Source organism: Brassica napus, chromosome C5, assembly GCF_020379485.1.
Source record: "Brassica napus cultivar Da-Ae chromosome C5, Da-Ae, whole genome shotgun sequence".
NCBI lineage: Eukaryota > Viridiplantae > Streptophyta > Magnoliopsida > Brassicales > Brassicaceae > Brassica > Brassica napus.
In genome coordinates this window covers 44,741,605-44,756,793 of record NC_063448.1, presented here as the reverse complement: position 1 = coordinate 44,756,793, position 15,189 = coordinate 44,741,605, and the positions used below count along the sequence as shown (strand labels likewise).

The 15,189-nt window shown below is 38.8% G+C and overlaps 1 protein-coding gene and 1 pseudogene across 1 annotated transcript; both read right to left on the bottom strand.

The window, feature by feature from the left end:
- Positions 1–10,180: 10,180 nt before the first annotated feature.
- Positions 10,181–15,047, bottom strand: LOC111210442 (annotated as a pseudogene).
- On the bottom strand, positions 10,355–10,729 carry LOC111210436 (feruloyl CoA ortho-hydroxylase 1-like). The gene has a single exon (XM_022710828.1). It carries the CDS (start codon positions 10,727–10,729, stop codon positions 10,355–10,357), a length of 375 nt encoding a protein of 124 aa, XP_022566549.1.
- Positions 15,048–15,189: the final 142 nt, after the last annotated feature.

Sequence of the window (15,189 nt, the reverse complement as noted above, 5' to 3'; positions counted from 1 at the left end):
GTCCCTTCTTCTTTGGAACCGACTGAATAGAAAAAAGCCAAATTTAGAAATTTAAACCAAGAAATAAATGAATTGAACTTTTAAAAACAAAGAACTTACGGATTCAACGATTTCGTTGATTCGAAACCGGGACAAGTTGGTCGAAGCCGTCGAAGCGTCATCCTCGGTTTGAAGCTGAGACACTTCGTCTACCACCTGAGTTTGGACCAGGTCGACCACGTCCCTCACAAGACCGTCATCAATCTGGCCGGTCTTCTTGTTGGTATACGCCCTCCTCATTAGGGCGAGATCATCAACCGGCTCACCATCATTTTCTTCCGCCTTGAAAAAAACATAAATTAAAGAAACATTAGAAATTAGAAGAAATGCACAATAAATTTAAATTCTGAAACTCAAATAATTGAAGAAAAAGCGGTTGAACTTACCATGCGATCTCCGAGAGTGGCAATAGATTGAGCACCCAAGTTATGCTTGTAGATGTCCTTCCCTTTACGGTCGCTCCTGCGGTTGGTGGAGTTTGTGGAAGAAGTTTCTTTCGTCTCTTCCTTATCCCAATGCGCACACAACTCCTTCCAGACCGTGTCGTTCATCGACTTTGGGACCTTTTAATAAAAAAAAAAAGAAAAAGTTTAATAAATTAAAAAATAGTTTAATAAATTAAAAAATGGTTTAATAAATTAAATCGAACCTTATTGATTTCCCACTTCTTCTTCCACTCGTGGATCTGCTTCCCATAGTTGTCCATTACTTTATGGACGAAGTGGTGATAGATAAAGAGCGTCTCATCGGAATTCCAATTGAACTCTTGCTGAAAAAAAAACACAATTAGTAGAAAATTTATATTAAAGATTAAAAATATAAGTAAAAAATTAGAATACTTACCGCAAACTGACGAAACCACAGAACCTGCTTGTCGGTTGGGAAGTGAGTGAAAGTCGGATGTCCACTGTTGAGGGCCGAGTACATCATACGGTTGATCCATGCGCTGATCCCGTTCCCGGATCGGTTGAACCTTATTAAAAGAACAAACGGTTAATAATGAATCCAAATTTAAAGAAAAAAAAATGTTTAATTACCATGTTTGACCCCGTCCATGTGGATACGGAGTGAGATACGGAAGATGGTCACGACCGGGCTGTTGAACCAACTCCGCAACACACATCACTCCCGGAGGACCCGGAGGAACAGGAGCGGATGCAGCAGCGGGAGCGAGAGGAGCAGGAGCGGGTTCAGCAGAGGGAGATGTATGGTTGGAGCTGTGGGGCGAAGGGGAATCCTGAAAATGGCTGGAATCCCGAGACTGGCTCCCCGTACCACCACGACCACGACGCTGTCGAGACCGGGTCTGATCATCATGAGACCTGTAAATTTAAAAAATATATTTAATAAATACAGAAATATATAAATTAATTTAAAAAAAAAATCCCAAATAATTTAATCACAAAAAAAGATTTATATATATTTAAAATTTTTAATAAAAATATAAAAATAGTTCTAATAAACAAAAAATAGTTGTAATAAATAAAAATAGTTTAATAATTACAAAAAAATAGTTTTAATAATATATATATATTAAAAATATTTTTAAATCCCAAATAATAGTTTTTAATCACAAAAAAAGTTTTATAGATATTTAAAATGTTTTGTAAAATCCAAAAAATCGAATTTATATAGAATTTTTTTTTTGTAAAGTCCAAAAAATCGAATTTATATAGAAAAATCGTTTTGTAAAATACAAAAATCGATTTTATATACAAAAATCGATTTTATAAATACAAAAAAAAAATTATAAAAAAATTCTAAATCAATTCAACAAAACAAATCATTCAACCAAATCACAATTCTAAACCTATTATACAACCAAATCACAATCCTAACCAATCACCCTAAAAAAAATCTATCAAAACCACACAAAAACCTAACAAATAGAACCTAAGAGAGTGGGATAGGGTCCTTACATGATTTGTGTAAGAGAAGAGGGAGATCGCCGGAGATATCGTCGGATTTCAGGGGGAAATCGCCGGAGAGAAGAGAGGATTTGCGCAGAGGAAGAAGAGAGAAATGGGGAAGAAGAACGGGCTTGTGGTTATAAAACCTAGGGTCCGACGGACATTATCCGTCGGAATTATAATTTCAATTTTCGTGAAATATTTGCCCGGTAAAATGAAAATATTCCGAGGAAATTCCGACGGATAATAAAATATCCGTCGGAATTTCCTCGAAATATTCCGAGGAAATACCGAGGAACTAGTGTTTGGGGTTTCAAAACATCAATTTTTTTTGCCGTATTTCATTTCTTATACAATTGTAATGCATACCATTGAGGATTCTTTGTATAGATGAGCATAAACCATGAAATAAAAAATTTCAAAACTAATTGAAAGTATTCCCTTTACCGTTCATTAAAAGGTATAAGTGTTTGTCTTATGTTGCGAGATTTCGTTCATACAATTCGAAAAGTGTTAATTATACGGTAAGGAACAAATTTTTGACTTCATAATGAACGTAAGACACTTAATAAGGGTTATATAGGTGTTATTCAAACGGCAAAACGTTGTTTTCGGTTTAAAAACCCTATTTCCTCGGAATTTCCTCGGATTATTCCGAGGGAACTCCGAGGAAACTCTCTTCTTCCTCGGAATTTCCTCGGAATATTCCGAGGAAATTCCGAGGAACTAGTGTTTGGGGTTTCAAAACGTAATTTTTTTTTAAATAAACGCATCGATCGATGCGTTTTTGAATAAAAACGAATCGATCGATTACTAAGATGGACCGGGCCGTAAGATTGTGATCGATCGATGAGAGTAACCCATCGATCGATCGAGAATCTCAATTGTTCCTCGGAATGTCCTCGGAAAATCTTGTATGTTTTTTTAAAAACGCATCGATCGATGCGTTTCTTGACAAAAACAAATCGATCGATTACAAAGATGGACCGGGCCGTAAGATTGTGATCGATCGATGAGAGTATCCCATCGATCGATCGAGAATCTCAATTGTTTCTCGGAAAATCTTGTATGTTTTTTTAAAAACGCATCGATCGATGCGTTTCTGAACAAAAACAAATCGATCGATTACAAAGATGGACCGGGCCGTAAGATTGTGATCGATCGATGCGTTATAGAACAAAAACGCATCGATCGATGCGTGTTCGGAAAACAGAATTATAAGGCAAAACCCGACCTTTTCTGGATCTAAACCTTAGAACTCTCATCCCCTCCGATTTCCCCTATAATTCGCCCCCCCTTTCTCTCTCTATAATCATCCGATTTGAACAATTTTGGGCTCCATTCCACTTGATTTTTCGAGCTCTACCGGATTCCTACACTCGTCTTCACCCTAAGACAGGTATACTCCGCGAATCTCCACATTCTGAAATCGTGTTTTTGAGCAATTTTTTGGGTTTTGTGAATTTCTTATTTTCGTGTTGATTCCTTGATCAAATATGCATGAAACAGATGTTTAAACATGGAATAGAACACAATTGTCTGTGATCAACGAGTTTGGAACATGATTTGAGATGATTTAGGGATTGAGAATTTTTTTCAATTTGGTTTTTTTTTATCACAACTCGATTTCGCTTTTCATTTTCATGTTGCTTTGAGTTCTTAATTGATTATAACCATGTTGAGAGCAATGATTCTATTTTGTAGAGAATGAAGCGCACGAAAATGTCAGCAAAGAAGAACACACAAGAAGAGGGTTCGTCTCAGCTGGAGAAGCAAAGGCCAAAGAAGTGGGATGAGTCTGATACCACCCACTACAACAACATGAAGAAGGTAGCCGTTCCGGCTACACAACTAGCATGTCCTGAGACGATGACAATATTGGGAATCCAAGCAGACATTGAAGGACTGTTCCAGAACATGGGTCTAGGCCAACTATGCAACCTCAACGAACCCACTTATCCGGAGTTGGTACGCCAGTTCATAGCATCCGCATACGTCACCCGTCCCGATGATAGCCATCAGGAAGGTTTTCTGGCATTCGTAGTGCAGAAAGTATACTATGAGGTATCTTTCACAGACCTCTGCGGACTATTTGGATTGAGTGCAGGGGAGAGGACATCTGGTCTTTATTGGACTTCAGAGCTGTTGAACTTCTGGGAAACGATTGGCACAGGGGTTTATAGATCTTCTCAGGCAAAGGAGTCACTTATCCGGAGCCCAGTACTGAGATATGCCACACGCCTCATTGGCTCATTGCTATACGGGACAACCACAGCCGCATCAGTCACGCAATGGGAGTTGTGCCTCCTGTACCAAGGTGTGAGGCATTTGCTACCGGCATTTGGAAACTCTACATTCCCACCTGCTACTGCCTTCAACATGGGAGCGGTGCTGGCCGCAAACTTAGCAGGATACAAGGGGAAAGTAACCAATTCCAAGAGCAATGCATGTGGATTTGGTGCAGTGATTACTCGGATCCTTAGACATGTGGGTGTAGACTGCAAGAACCAGCAGGTAGCACTGGACAGATCGAACAACATTGCTTGGAACTACCTGGATGTCATTTCTCTAGTAAGTAAGGAGTTCATAGCTGGTCCCCACTCGAGGATCCATCGGGATGGTCCTTACGTCTACGTATTCCAGGACCGAGCGAAGAAAACACTCTACTGCCACCTGCCTCAGATCGGTCTGACTTCTCTACTTTCAGAGGCTGCAGTTGAGTTCCTACCCCCTGCTACCGCACTAGTAGACAAGCCATCCTTCTTCACGCCAAAATATCAGACCAAAGGCAAGGGCGTGGTTGATGAAGAAGGAGAAGATGAGGCTGCACAAGCCATTCCAGATGATTCACAACCCCATCAGCTACTCCCATCAGACTCCAGCCAGTACAAGCTGCAAGAGCTTCCACCGAACGCCACTTCGCGCCAGCAACAACATTGGAGAGATCAGAGCATAAAGACAAACAACGACATGCTACACAAGATCTGGGCTGCCATTTCACGTATCAGGCCGTGTCGTTGCCAAAAGGATGATGTAGTTCATCGGGACAACTCTCCATCCAGCTCTGGTTCGGGTTCGAGTGGTACACACAGGGTAAGAAAGAGGTCCAAGAGACCCAACGATGCAGGAACATCTGGAGCAGGAGACGAGGAGTAGGAGCTATCACCGGCTATTTTATTTTCTTTTCTATTCTAACGTTTTATGGTCTTATTTTCTGTTAATTTTGAACTGAGTTTTTTTTTGGGTTTCTTAATTATGAGTTCGTATTTCTTTACATGGTTTCTTCGTTTTATTTGGTTGTGTTCTGAGTAGTTTTTAATTCGTATTCAGCTTTGCCTTGCTAGATAAACCAAATAACTATTATCCGAGGAAAGAGGTTATATCAAGTGTTCCTCGGAATTTCCTCGGTATTTCTTAAAAAAATAAAATAATAAGTTCAATGGTAGTCTGTTTCCGAGTCATCATCACCAGATGAATCTGAATCTGGATCTTGGTGAAACTCTCCAATCACTGGTTCATCCTCTACGTGAACGACGGCTTCCTCTCCAAAGTCGGTTAAATCGACTACAAGGCCAACTCCAGCTAAATCTTCTGCTGCACTTAAGTTGCCGGATGTGCTTGGTTGTAGTGGGTCTTCCAGCTCAGAACTTCCCTGAACTCGGCCTCTCGGGTTGAGTCTTGTAACAGTAACCCATGGATCATCTCTGTTCCTTACCCGGGGGTACTTGATATAACAAACCTGTAACATTTAGAAAAATTATAAATTAATACACATGATGATGAATCATTCTGAATAATTAACATTTAATTACCTGATCGGCCTGAGAAGCAAGAATGAAAGGATCATAATATTGCAGCTTTCGCCTCGAATTTACTGATGTAACACCAAATGCATCTGTTCTCACACCTCGATCTGGGGTGTTGTCGTGCCAATCACAATAGAAAACAGTACAGCGCAATCCAACCATGCCCAAATACTTAATTTCCAAAATCTCATGTATGTGTCCGTAGTATACATCATCTCCTGATGCAGAACAAACGCCAGCATCATAAGTCGTACTCGAACGTCTCCTCTTCTGAGTTGTGAATGCATATCCTCGAGTACAAAATCTCGGATATGACTTCACAACAAAGTTTGGTCCAACGACCATCTCACGTATCCAATCGTCAAATGTTTCACCTCTGGCCAAACCAGCAGACACCTATTAATAGCACATATATATATATATATATATATCAATAAATGTGAATTAGTATAAATATGTGATAAAATATATTTTAATTTGTTTAAAGCACTCACATAAGTAAACATCCATCCACTAAATTCTCTCTGCTTCATTTCTTCTAGTTCGTCCTCTGTGGCGTATCTATACTCGAACCGCTTTTCTGCCATGAAAATCCTGTATATGATGACAATAATGTAATTAATTAAGATTTAAATTTCAACTTGTTAAAATAAAAATTTGTAAGCTCATTTATTTACCTCTCATATTGAAGAACGTCTTCGCAGTTGGTGAGCAAATATGTTTGCAAATGACTGCGCTCCTGCTCAGTAAGTCGACGGTCCTTTGGTTTTCCGCTAAGTCGTCCAACGTCTGTGAAAATGTCTGGAACCGTAACATGATATGTTGCCCGTTCGCCTCTATCATCATGCCGAGCAGGTCTTCTGTTTTTGGTCTGAACTTCTGCTGGAAAGTAGTACTCGGCAAAGTTTGAAGTTTCTTCATTGATCATCTGTGCGACTATAGAACCTTCCACCCTACTTAAATTTTTCACCATCTTCTTCAAATGGAACATATACCGCTCATACAGATACATCCATCTATACTGCACAGGACCACCAAGTTCCAATTCTCTTGCCAGGTGAATAACAAGATGCTCCATAACATCAAAAAATGAGGGAGGAAATATCTTCTCAAGGTTGCACTGAATCACGGCTATGTTAGTCTTCAAATTTTCAATACCTTCAAGAGTCACTGATCTCGTGCATAAATCGCGGAAGAAACCACTTATCCCTGCAATTGCTTCATGAACATTTCGTGGTAATAGTTCCTTGAAGGCGAACGGAAGGAGGCGCTGCATCATTACATGGCAATCGTGGCTTTTCAAGCCAGTAAACTTTCCTTCCTTTCTGTCGATACAGTTACGCAAATTTGATGCGTAACCGTCTGGAAATTCCACATCGTTTGAAATCCAATCAAAGAACGCATCTTTTCCCGCTGCATCAAGTCGGTATATGGGAAAAGGAGCCCTACCATTCTCATCAACATGAAGTTCTGAACGAGCACATATATCGACTAAATCCAGTCTTGACTTCAAATTATCCTTTGTTTTACCTTGAACATTAAGGATCGTGTTCATGAGATTGTCAAAAAAGTTCTTCTCAATATGCATGACATCTAAATTATGCCTTAGCAGATGATCCTCCCAGTATGGCAGATCCCAGAAAATACTTTTTTTGTGCCAGTTATGTAGTTCTCCAACAGCATCTACCGGAAAACGCTCATGTCCACCGACTTCTGGCGTCCTTTCTGCACCAAAATCTCTTAGTTGTATCTTCAAATCTTTCCCACAAATTTCCGGAGGTGGACTGTCAAACACCCTCTTGTTCTTCGTAAACAAATTCCTACTCCTACGATATGGATGATCAGGTGGTAGGAATCTCCTGTGACAGTCAAACCAACACGTTTTCCTTCCGTGTTTTAGTTGGAAAGCATCAGTGTTATCTTGACAATATGGACATGATAGCCTTCCATGCGTTGTCCATCCAGACAACATACCATATGCTGGAAAATCACTTATTGTCCACATTAGTACTGCCCGCATTTGAAAGTTTTCTTTACACGAAACATCGTATGTTTCAGCACCTTGAGCCCATAGTTGTTGCAACTCATATATTAGTGGCTGAAGAAACACATCAAGTGATCTCTTAGGATGCTCTGGTCCGGGAACGAGAATCGAGAGAAACAAAAACTCTCGTCGCAAGCACAAGTTTGGGGGGAGGTTGTATGGTGTAAGAATGACGGGCCATAGAGAATACTGTCTTCCACTCTTGCCAAACGGACTGAAACCATCAGTACATAATCCAAGGTAGACATTTCTTCTCTCATACGCAAAGTCGGGATACTTTGATTGGAAATGCTTCCACGCTTTTGCATCTGAAGGATGTCTGATCTCACCATCTGTTGAGTGCTCCGCATGCCATCTCATTGGTTGCGCTGTGCGTTCAGACAGATACAACCTCTGCAACCTTTCCGTCAAAGGTAAATACCACATCCTTTTATATGGCACTGGAACTCTTCCACTCGTATCTTTATAACGAGGCTTTCCACAAAATTTGCATGTAACCCGCTGTTCATCCGCCCTCCAATAAATCATGCAGTTGTCGCTGCATACATCTATTACCTGATACGATAAACCAAGACCAGCTACGAGTTTCTGAACCTCGTAGTATGAACCAGGAGCTACATTATCCTCGGGTAGAATACCTTTTACAAAATCAGCAATCGCATCCACACAGTCTTCAGCCAAATTATAATCTGTTTTAATGCCCATCAATCTTGTAGCAGATGATAAAGCTGAATGACCATCTCTGCAACCTTCGTACAATGGTTGCTTTCCAGCATCCAACATATCATAAAATCTCCTAGCTTCTGCATTGGGTAAATCTTCCCCTCTAAAATGATCATTTACCATCTGCTCAGTACCTACACCATAATCTACATCCGTTCTAATTGGTTCTTCTAATCTAACCGCTGGCTGAGGTTCGCTAGTACTACCATGTTCATAATCAGTTTCCCCATGATGATACCAAATTTTGTAACTTCGTGTAAACCCACTCAAATATAGATGAGTCCAAACATCCCACTCTTTAATAACCTTTCTATTTTTACAATTAGAGCAAGGACATCTTAACATACCTGTTTTTGCTTCCGGTTGTCGGTGAACTAACCCCATGAATTCGGTTATACCTCGTTGGTATTCTTCCGTAAGCAATCTCGTGTTCGGATCCAAATGAGGTCGATCGATCCAAGAACGAAAATAATTTGAAGAAGACATATTTTTTATGAATCAAATTCGTGTGTAAATAGAGTAAGAGGGAGGAAGAAGATATGGAGTGAAAGAAGAGGAAGAGGAGTGCTTGTATTTATAGTTTAAATCCTGCCGACATACCGAGGAAATTCCGACGGAAAAGGCTAGTTCGTCGGAATTTCCTCGGAATTTTGTAAAATCCCTCAACGGCTCTCCAACGGCTATAATATTTCTCCGGAATTCATCGGTTTTTTCCGAGGAACATATTGTTCCTCGGAATTTCCTCGGAATATTCCGACGGACTGAGGTTTCCTCGGAATTCCGTCGGTATATTCCGAGGAAATTCCGAGGAACCCCAATTTTGTGTTTCCTCGGAATTTCCTCGGAAATTCCTCGGTATATTCCGAGGATTTCATTTTCCGTCGGAATGTCCGTCGGAATACCGCTGTTTTCTTGTAGTGAAATGTTACACATAAATGTTAGAATGGCAAACCAAAGTGCAGTTGGCACGCTCGTGCGTATTCTTCTTCATTTTACCGCCTCCCATTCGAACACTTAGCATACACTGGTTGGTTGATATGGATCAGGATGAAAATTTTGCACCAATAGGAGTGAAGGACACGGGGACATCAAGACAATTTGATGTTATTTTTGATTGGAATTTTATTAATAATTCTGACCAACTTGCGTGGATATAATACTTACAAAACTTCATGTCCCCTTTGCAGTGTAAGGCTGGCTAAGATTTTGATTAATATAGACATACAAATATACATCAGTAACATCACATGATGTAAGTTGATACTTTATTATGAGGAATCAAATTGTTTTCAATACAAAAGATCAAAAAGTGTTCATCAAAAAGTGCATATGATAGTGATTATTTATTTCTTTATTCCGAATGATTGGCAGTTGTTTATTACATAAAGTGGAATCTATGTGTCATTAAGTTTGCTATATTTGCAAATAACAACATAGCTTGTTGCTAAAACAAAATCATCGTCCTATCATTCAAATCTAATCTACAATCAAACTAAATCAAACCTACCCATTACAAAATATATAATCCAAACAATCACTAACTAAACCTTAGGAAAGCAAAGTCACCCGAAACAAGAGAATTTAGGGTCTTAAATAACAAATCAAAGATCGGGATGATTAAGTAATTTTTTTTTTTTTGGTCAAACGGGATGATTAAGTAATTAAACTTAAATCGTGGGACTGAAATGAATTTCAGTAGAGTAGTCTCGATGGGACGTAGCACCAAACGCATAAGATGCATAGCTGAGAAATATTATTACTGAAACTTGCAAGGAGCATCTAAACTATTGTTTCTTACACTTTAAACTTCTTAATTAAACAAAGAACCAAAATTATCTAACCATATGTTCTAAGAGCCCATGAGAGGCATGCCACGTGTTTTCGCCGTAGTTGTTAGGATTCACTTCGTCCCTTTTCAATCTTCTCTTCTCCTCCGCCGTTAGGTTGAAGAATTCGGCCGCCGTGTTCTCTACGCGACGCCTTAAGTCCAACGGCAAGCCGTGGTTGATCACCTGAAAAAATCCCCATCTCTCGCAAGCTTTTCCGACCTCTGTGGCGATCGATGTCTTGTCGGAATTGGGATCTTGGAGAGAAGAGAGGTCGATGGTCGGGATCTCGTCGGAGAAAATGAAGTCACCGGAGTTTGTGAGATGAGTGATGGGTCTGTGCTCCGGAGCTTGGATGAAAGCTTCGTCGAGTCGTCCCATGGCGGGGTTTTGCGGTGATTCTTATGTTGACTTGGTAGTACAAAGGCTATTGGCTTTGCCTTTGGTAGTACAAAGGCTATTATTGCCACGTAGATTTCGTGTGAATTAAAGACAAAAGTCTTTATTAATTATCGGATTAATAAAATGAATGTATACGATTTTTTGTGAAAATTAGTTTTATTTTATTCACAGTAGGTTAATTAGGAATTGTAGTCAGGAATCTTAATCACGGTAGGTCACTTGGAGAAAAGAGTAACAAAACAAGCCAACTATGGCATCTAGAGGAAATCCCGGGCTGCTGGTGGGGTTGTGAGAGATGAGATCGGGATGTGGCAGGGAGGTTTTGCACTCAACATTGGCATTTGTTCAGTCGCTTTAGCGAAGTTTTGGGGAGTATACTATGGACAGTGTATAGCTTGGGATCGTGGTATCCGTAGAGTGGAAGTAGAAGTTGATTCAGAAAGGGTTGCGGGTTTTCTCAAGACAGGGATCCAAGATTCGAATTCTCTGTCGTTCCTAGTACGTCTGTGCTATGGCTTAATATAAAGGGCCAGTCAAAATTTCTCACGTGTATAAGGAGGTTAATCATCTAGCCGATGGATTTAGCTAACTATGCATTTTCTTTACCTTTTGGTTTACATTTCTTTGAGGTTGTTCAAGAGAGTGTTGTTTCTGTTTTGTTGGAAGATTTTCATGAGGTGTCTAGACCTCGGCAAATTTGCTTGTAATTTGTTTAAGTGTTTGAATAAAAAGTAGGAGACATGAGTCTCCTGCCTCCTACCAAAAAATGTATGTAGACGGACGGAATCGTCGTCAAAAAGATCATTTTGTATTATTGTTTCCGACATAAACTCAATCTCACCAGACACACACAATAACATATGTAGTTTAATTGGTTAAGAAAGAAAAATTGGTACGTACATCATCATTTTTAGGTTAAAACTTCGAAATGATCCATCCGTTCATCATAATATTGGGTTAAAACTTTGAAGTTTTAAGGTTTTAACCTATCAATTGTATTAGTTATCCACCATGTCAACTACCTTGTGTTGTTTTCTTATTTCTGTTTCTGTCATTACATGAAATTAACAAAGCGTCAATTCCACTACAAATTCATGTTGTCATCATCAAAATCTCGCAAACTTCCATTAAACATTATCAAATTTATTGTTTCTGACAGACTCAGTCTCACACACATTATTACATTCAGGGCTTACATTATAAGATCACAGCTTGATAAAACAAAGTTACACATAATACCAGTAATACTAAGTTACAACTTTAAAGTCATCGATCTGAATGTTTTGGATCTCAAGTTTTTTAAAATCGCTTCTGTTTCTGCTGACATAAAACTTGCCATATTTATATCCTTTGTATCTTGGAGGGTTTTCAGGACTCAGAAGCTCTTCTAATGGTTTCACTTCCACATTATGTGAAGGCAACAAGAAGAAGGGTATTGAGTATCTTTCCCTTGTTGAGTTCACCACCACTCTATGTTCTGCACTCCAATACTTATCATTTGTCCATACCTAACAGTATATATAGTGATTACAATTCGATATTTAAATTTATATATTTTAAAATGCGATATAATATGAAGAATTTTACCTCCATACAATTGCCAATATTGATGACAAGAGCATTAGGAACGGGTCTAATAGGAAACCAAACACCGTCCGATCTGCGACTAATTTGTAGCCCTCCAACTTCGTCTTGAGCCAATAGACTTATAACATCTGCGTCTTTGTGGTGGCCTACACCTAGAGCTAGGTCAGGCCGTGGACATGGTGGATAACGATTTATCCTGAAAAAACTCATCATTTGTTCTTTGAAGTAATCATGAAAACGCTCTTTTGGTAAGCCTAAGCTTAATGAGATGAGTTCTAGAAGTCTGAACGCTAGTTTTTCAGCGTGGCCTGCATATTCCTGACATGCCTCCCTAGAATCAAATTAGACAAACAAAAAAGAGAGAAGAGATTAGCCTACACCGTTGAAAAATAAGTTTTTTTCACCAAATTCTTGTTTGATATGTCCTACGTGTAAGTTGTAACTTATCACGTATGCAGCGTTGGAAGATAGCGTTCACGTGCCTTCAATAGAGTTGTGAAAAAGTGATGAAGTTCTGATCATATTGGGATTTCAAGTTTGTATTTTTTATCGAAAATAGAGAATAATAAATCAAGAATAAGAAAGAAACCAAAGTAACATTGTCACAAAATTAAAAGAAAATTATAATGTGTATATATGTTAGACTGATCCTATAATTTGATAAATAAAGTTTAGTACAAAGTTCATCATTTAAAGAATAATTTCATGTTTAAGGTCAAACATTAGAAATAAAAATAAAAATAAATAATAACTTAACCGGATTACGTTAGTGTTATCTCTCATAATCACAACTTTATGTATTTAAAATAACTTACCTGAAATCAGAAGGAAACTGAGGCCACTTGTTGTAAACAACTCTTAAACCTTCATCTTCAGGATCTGTGGAAGAAGGCATAGCCATTGGATCTTTGAAATAAATATCAAACACTTCTTTTCAATCTCTAACGTTCTTCGTGTGTTCTCCATCATGATACCCTGTTGGATTCACCTCGTCTCTCTTTACTTTGATCTTCTCTTCCATAGGCAAATCGAAAAATATCTTCACCGTCTCCTCCACACGCTTCCTTGCGTCGCAAGGCACACCATGATTGATCACCTGGAAAAATCCCCATGTTTCACATGCATCACCAATCTCCGAGATCACGTTTTGGATATCTTCAGGGTCGTTGAGACGTAGGGATGTCAAGTTGGGCGGTCCACGCCCAAATGGGTGTGTACAGTTGGGCCATTTAACGCCCATACTCAAAAACATTCACACCCATTTAATACCCATACCCAAAAACACCCACACCCAAGTTAGTCCATACCCATTGGAAATAACCCAAGACCACTTATTATTATTCTTTTTAACAATTAGCTCAATTTTGTTCATAATCAATTATTGTAAACTCAATTTACAAACTTATATACTTATAGAAAATAAAAATTATAGAAAATTTGTATAAACTCAATTTAAACTCAATTTTAATGTCATTGAAAATTTCTGAATACAAATGTGATGTAAATTAAATTCAATAGACTTCAGTTTTTCATAACTCTCTCTTTTATGTAAAAAAAAAGTTATAACTCTGATATCATGATTCACTTTGCTCCAGCTTCCAGCTTCTTTACTTGTCTTCAGCCTGCAAGAAGGAAAAAAGATAGCAACTTGGAGTTATTCAATGATTCTCATAACTTGTATGTAAGGGCAGAGACATCAACACAAGGATTAACATTTCAAGCAAAATAACTGTGTTGTATGGAGACTTACGTAGGGATGCTGACGTTGAAATGCACATATTGATCCCCAAATATTGTTGACTTTCTTGCTCTAATACCTGTTCGTAAAAGGATGTGATTTGATAAGTAAACACACAAGAATATACTCAACGTCAACACTTGATTTTCTCACTCTCTCCCAACGTTTGCTCTCTCACTCTTGTACTCCAGAAACTCTGAGTATATCCATGCTATGAAGACAGGGATGACTCCGAGCAGAAACGAAACCTGCATTTAAAGAGAAATACAATACACGTCAACCCAAAACAAAACAATATTCTAAACGATTCATCATCATCATCATCAGAACTAGAGTAAACAATGGAAACAATGGAAACGAGATTATCATCCACAAAACCCACAAAACCCACAACACAGAAAGTAGAGAAATCGCGAGATCAGAGCTAAAATCGAATCATACCTGAAATTGTAGAGAAATGAAGAAGGGAATCGATGGGAGGGAAGAGAGAATCGTATGGATTGATGAACACAAGAACAGTAGACGAAGAGAAATCTGGGAGGAGAAAATCGTTGGTTGCAGAAAGAATCGCGAGAGAGAAGAAAAGAATCGAGAGAAATTATTTCTGATTGATTTTTTCCCAAATTCTCTAAACCCTAGAAATTAAGTTTTTGGGCCAGCCCAACACCCATTTGGTTTGGACCAGTTAACCCATGGGCAAAGTGGGTCTTTAACCCAATTGGACCATTAATTATTTGGGTATGACCATTACTCACCCATGTTTGTTTGGAATGGGTTAGCCCATGGGTGGCCCAACCAATTGACACCCCTATTGAGACGTGAGAGATCGATCACGGGTATTTCTTCGGGTTGGTTAGGGATGGAGTTGGAATCTGCTCTATGCTCTGGTGCTTGGATGAAAGTTTGATCAAGATCCTCCATTTGTTAGAAGTTTTGGGCAAGTCAAGAGAGTTGCTATGTTTTGCCTATTTGGATGGAATGTAGCTAACTATATACCAATCTATATATAATAGCAAATCTAATTTTGTTTTCCTATGACATCAGCATTTTTTATAGGAAAAAAAAAAGTTTGATCTAACGTTTGAGTTTATCCCTACTTTTAATCTAACGGACA

Coding starts and splice junctions, on each gene's coding strand:
- LOC111210436 (XM_022710828.1), bottom strand. CDS start 10,729: ATGGGACGACTCGACGAAGCTTTCATCCAAGCTCCGGAGCACAGACCC.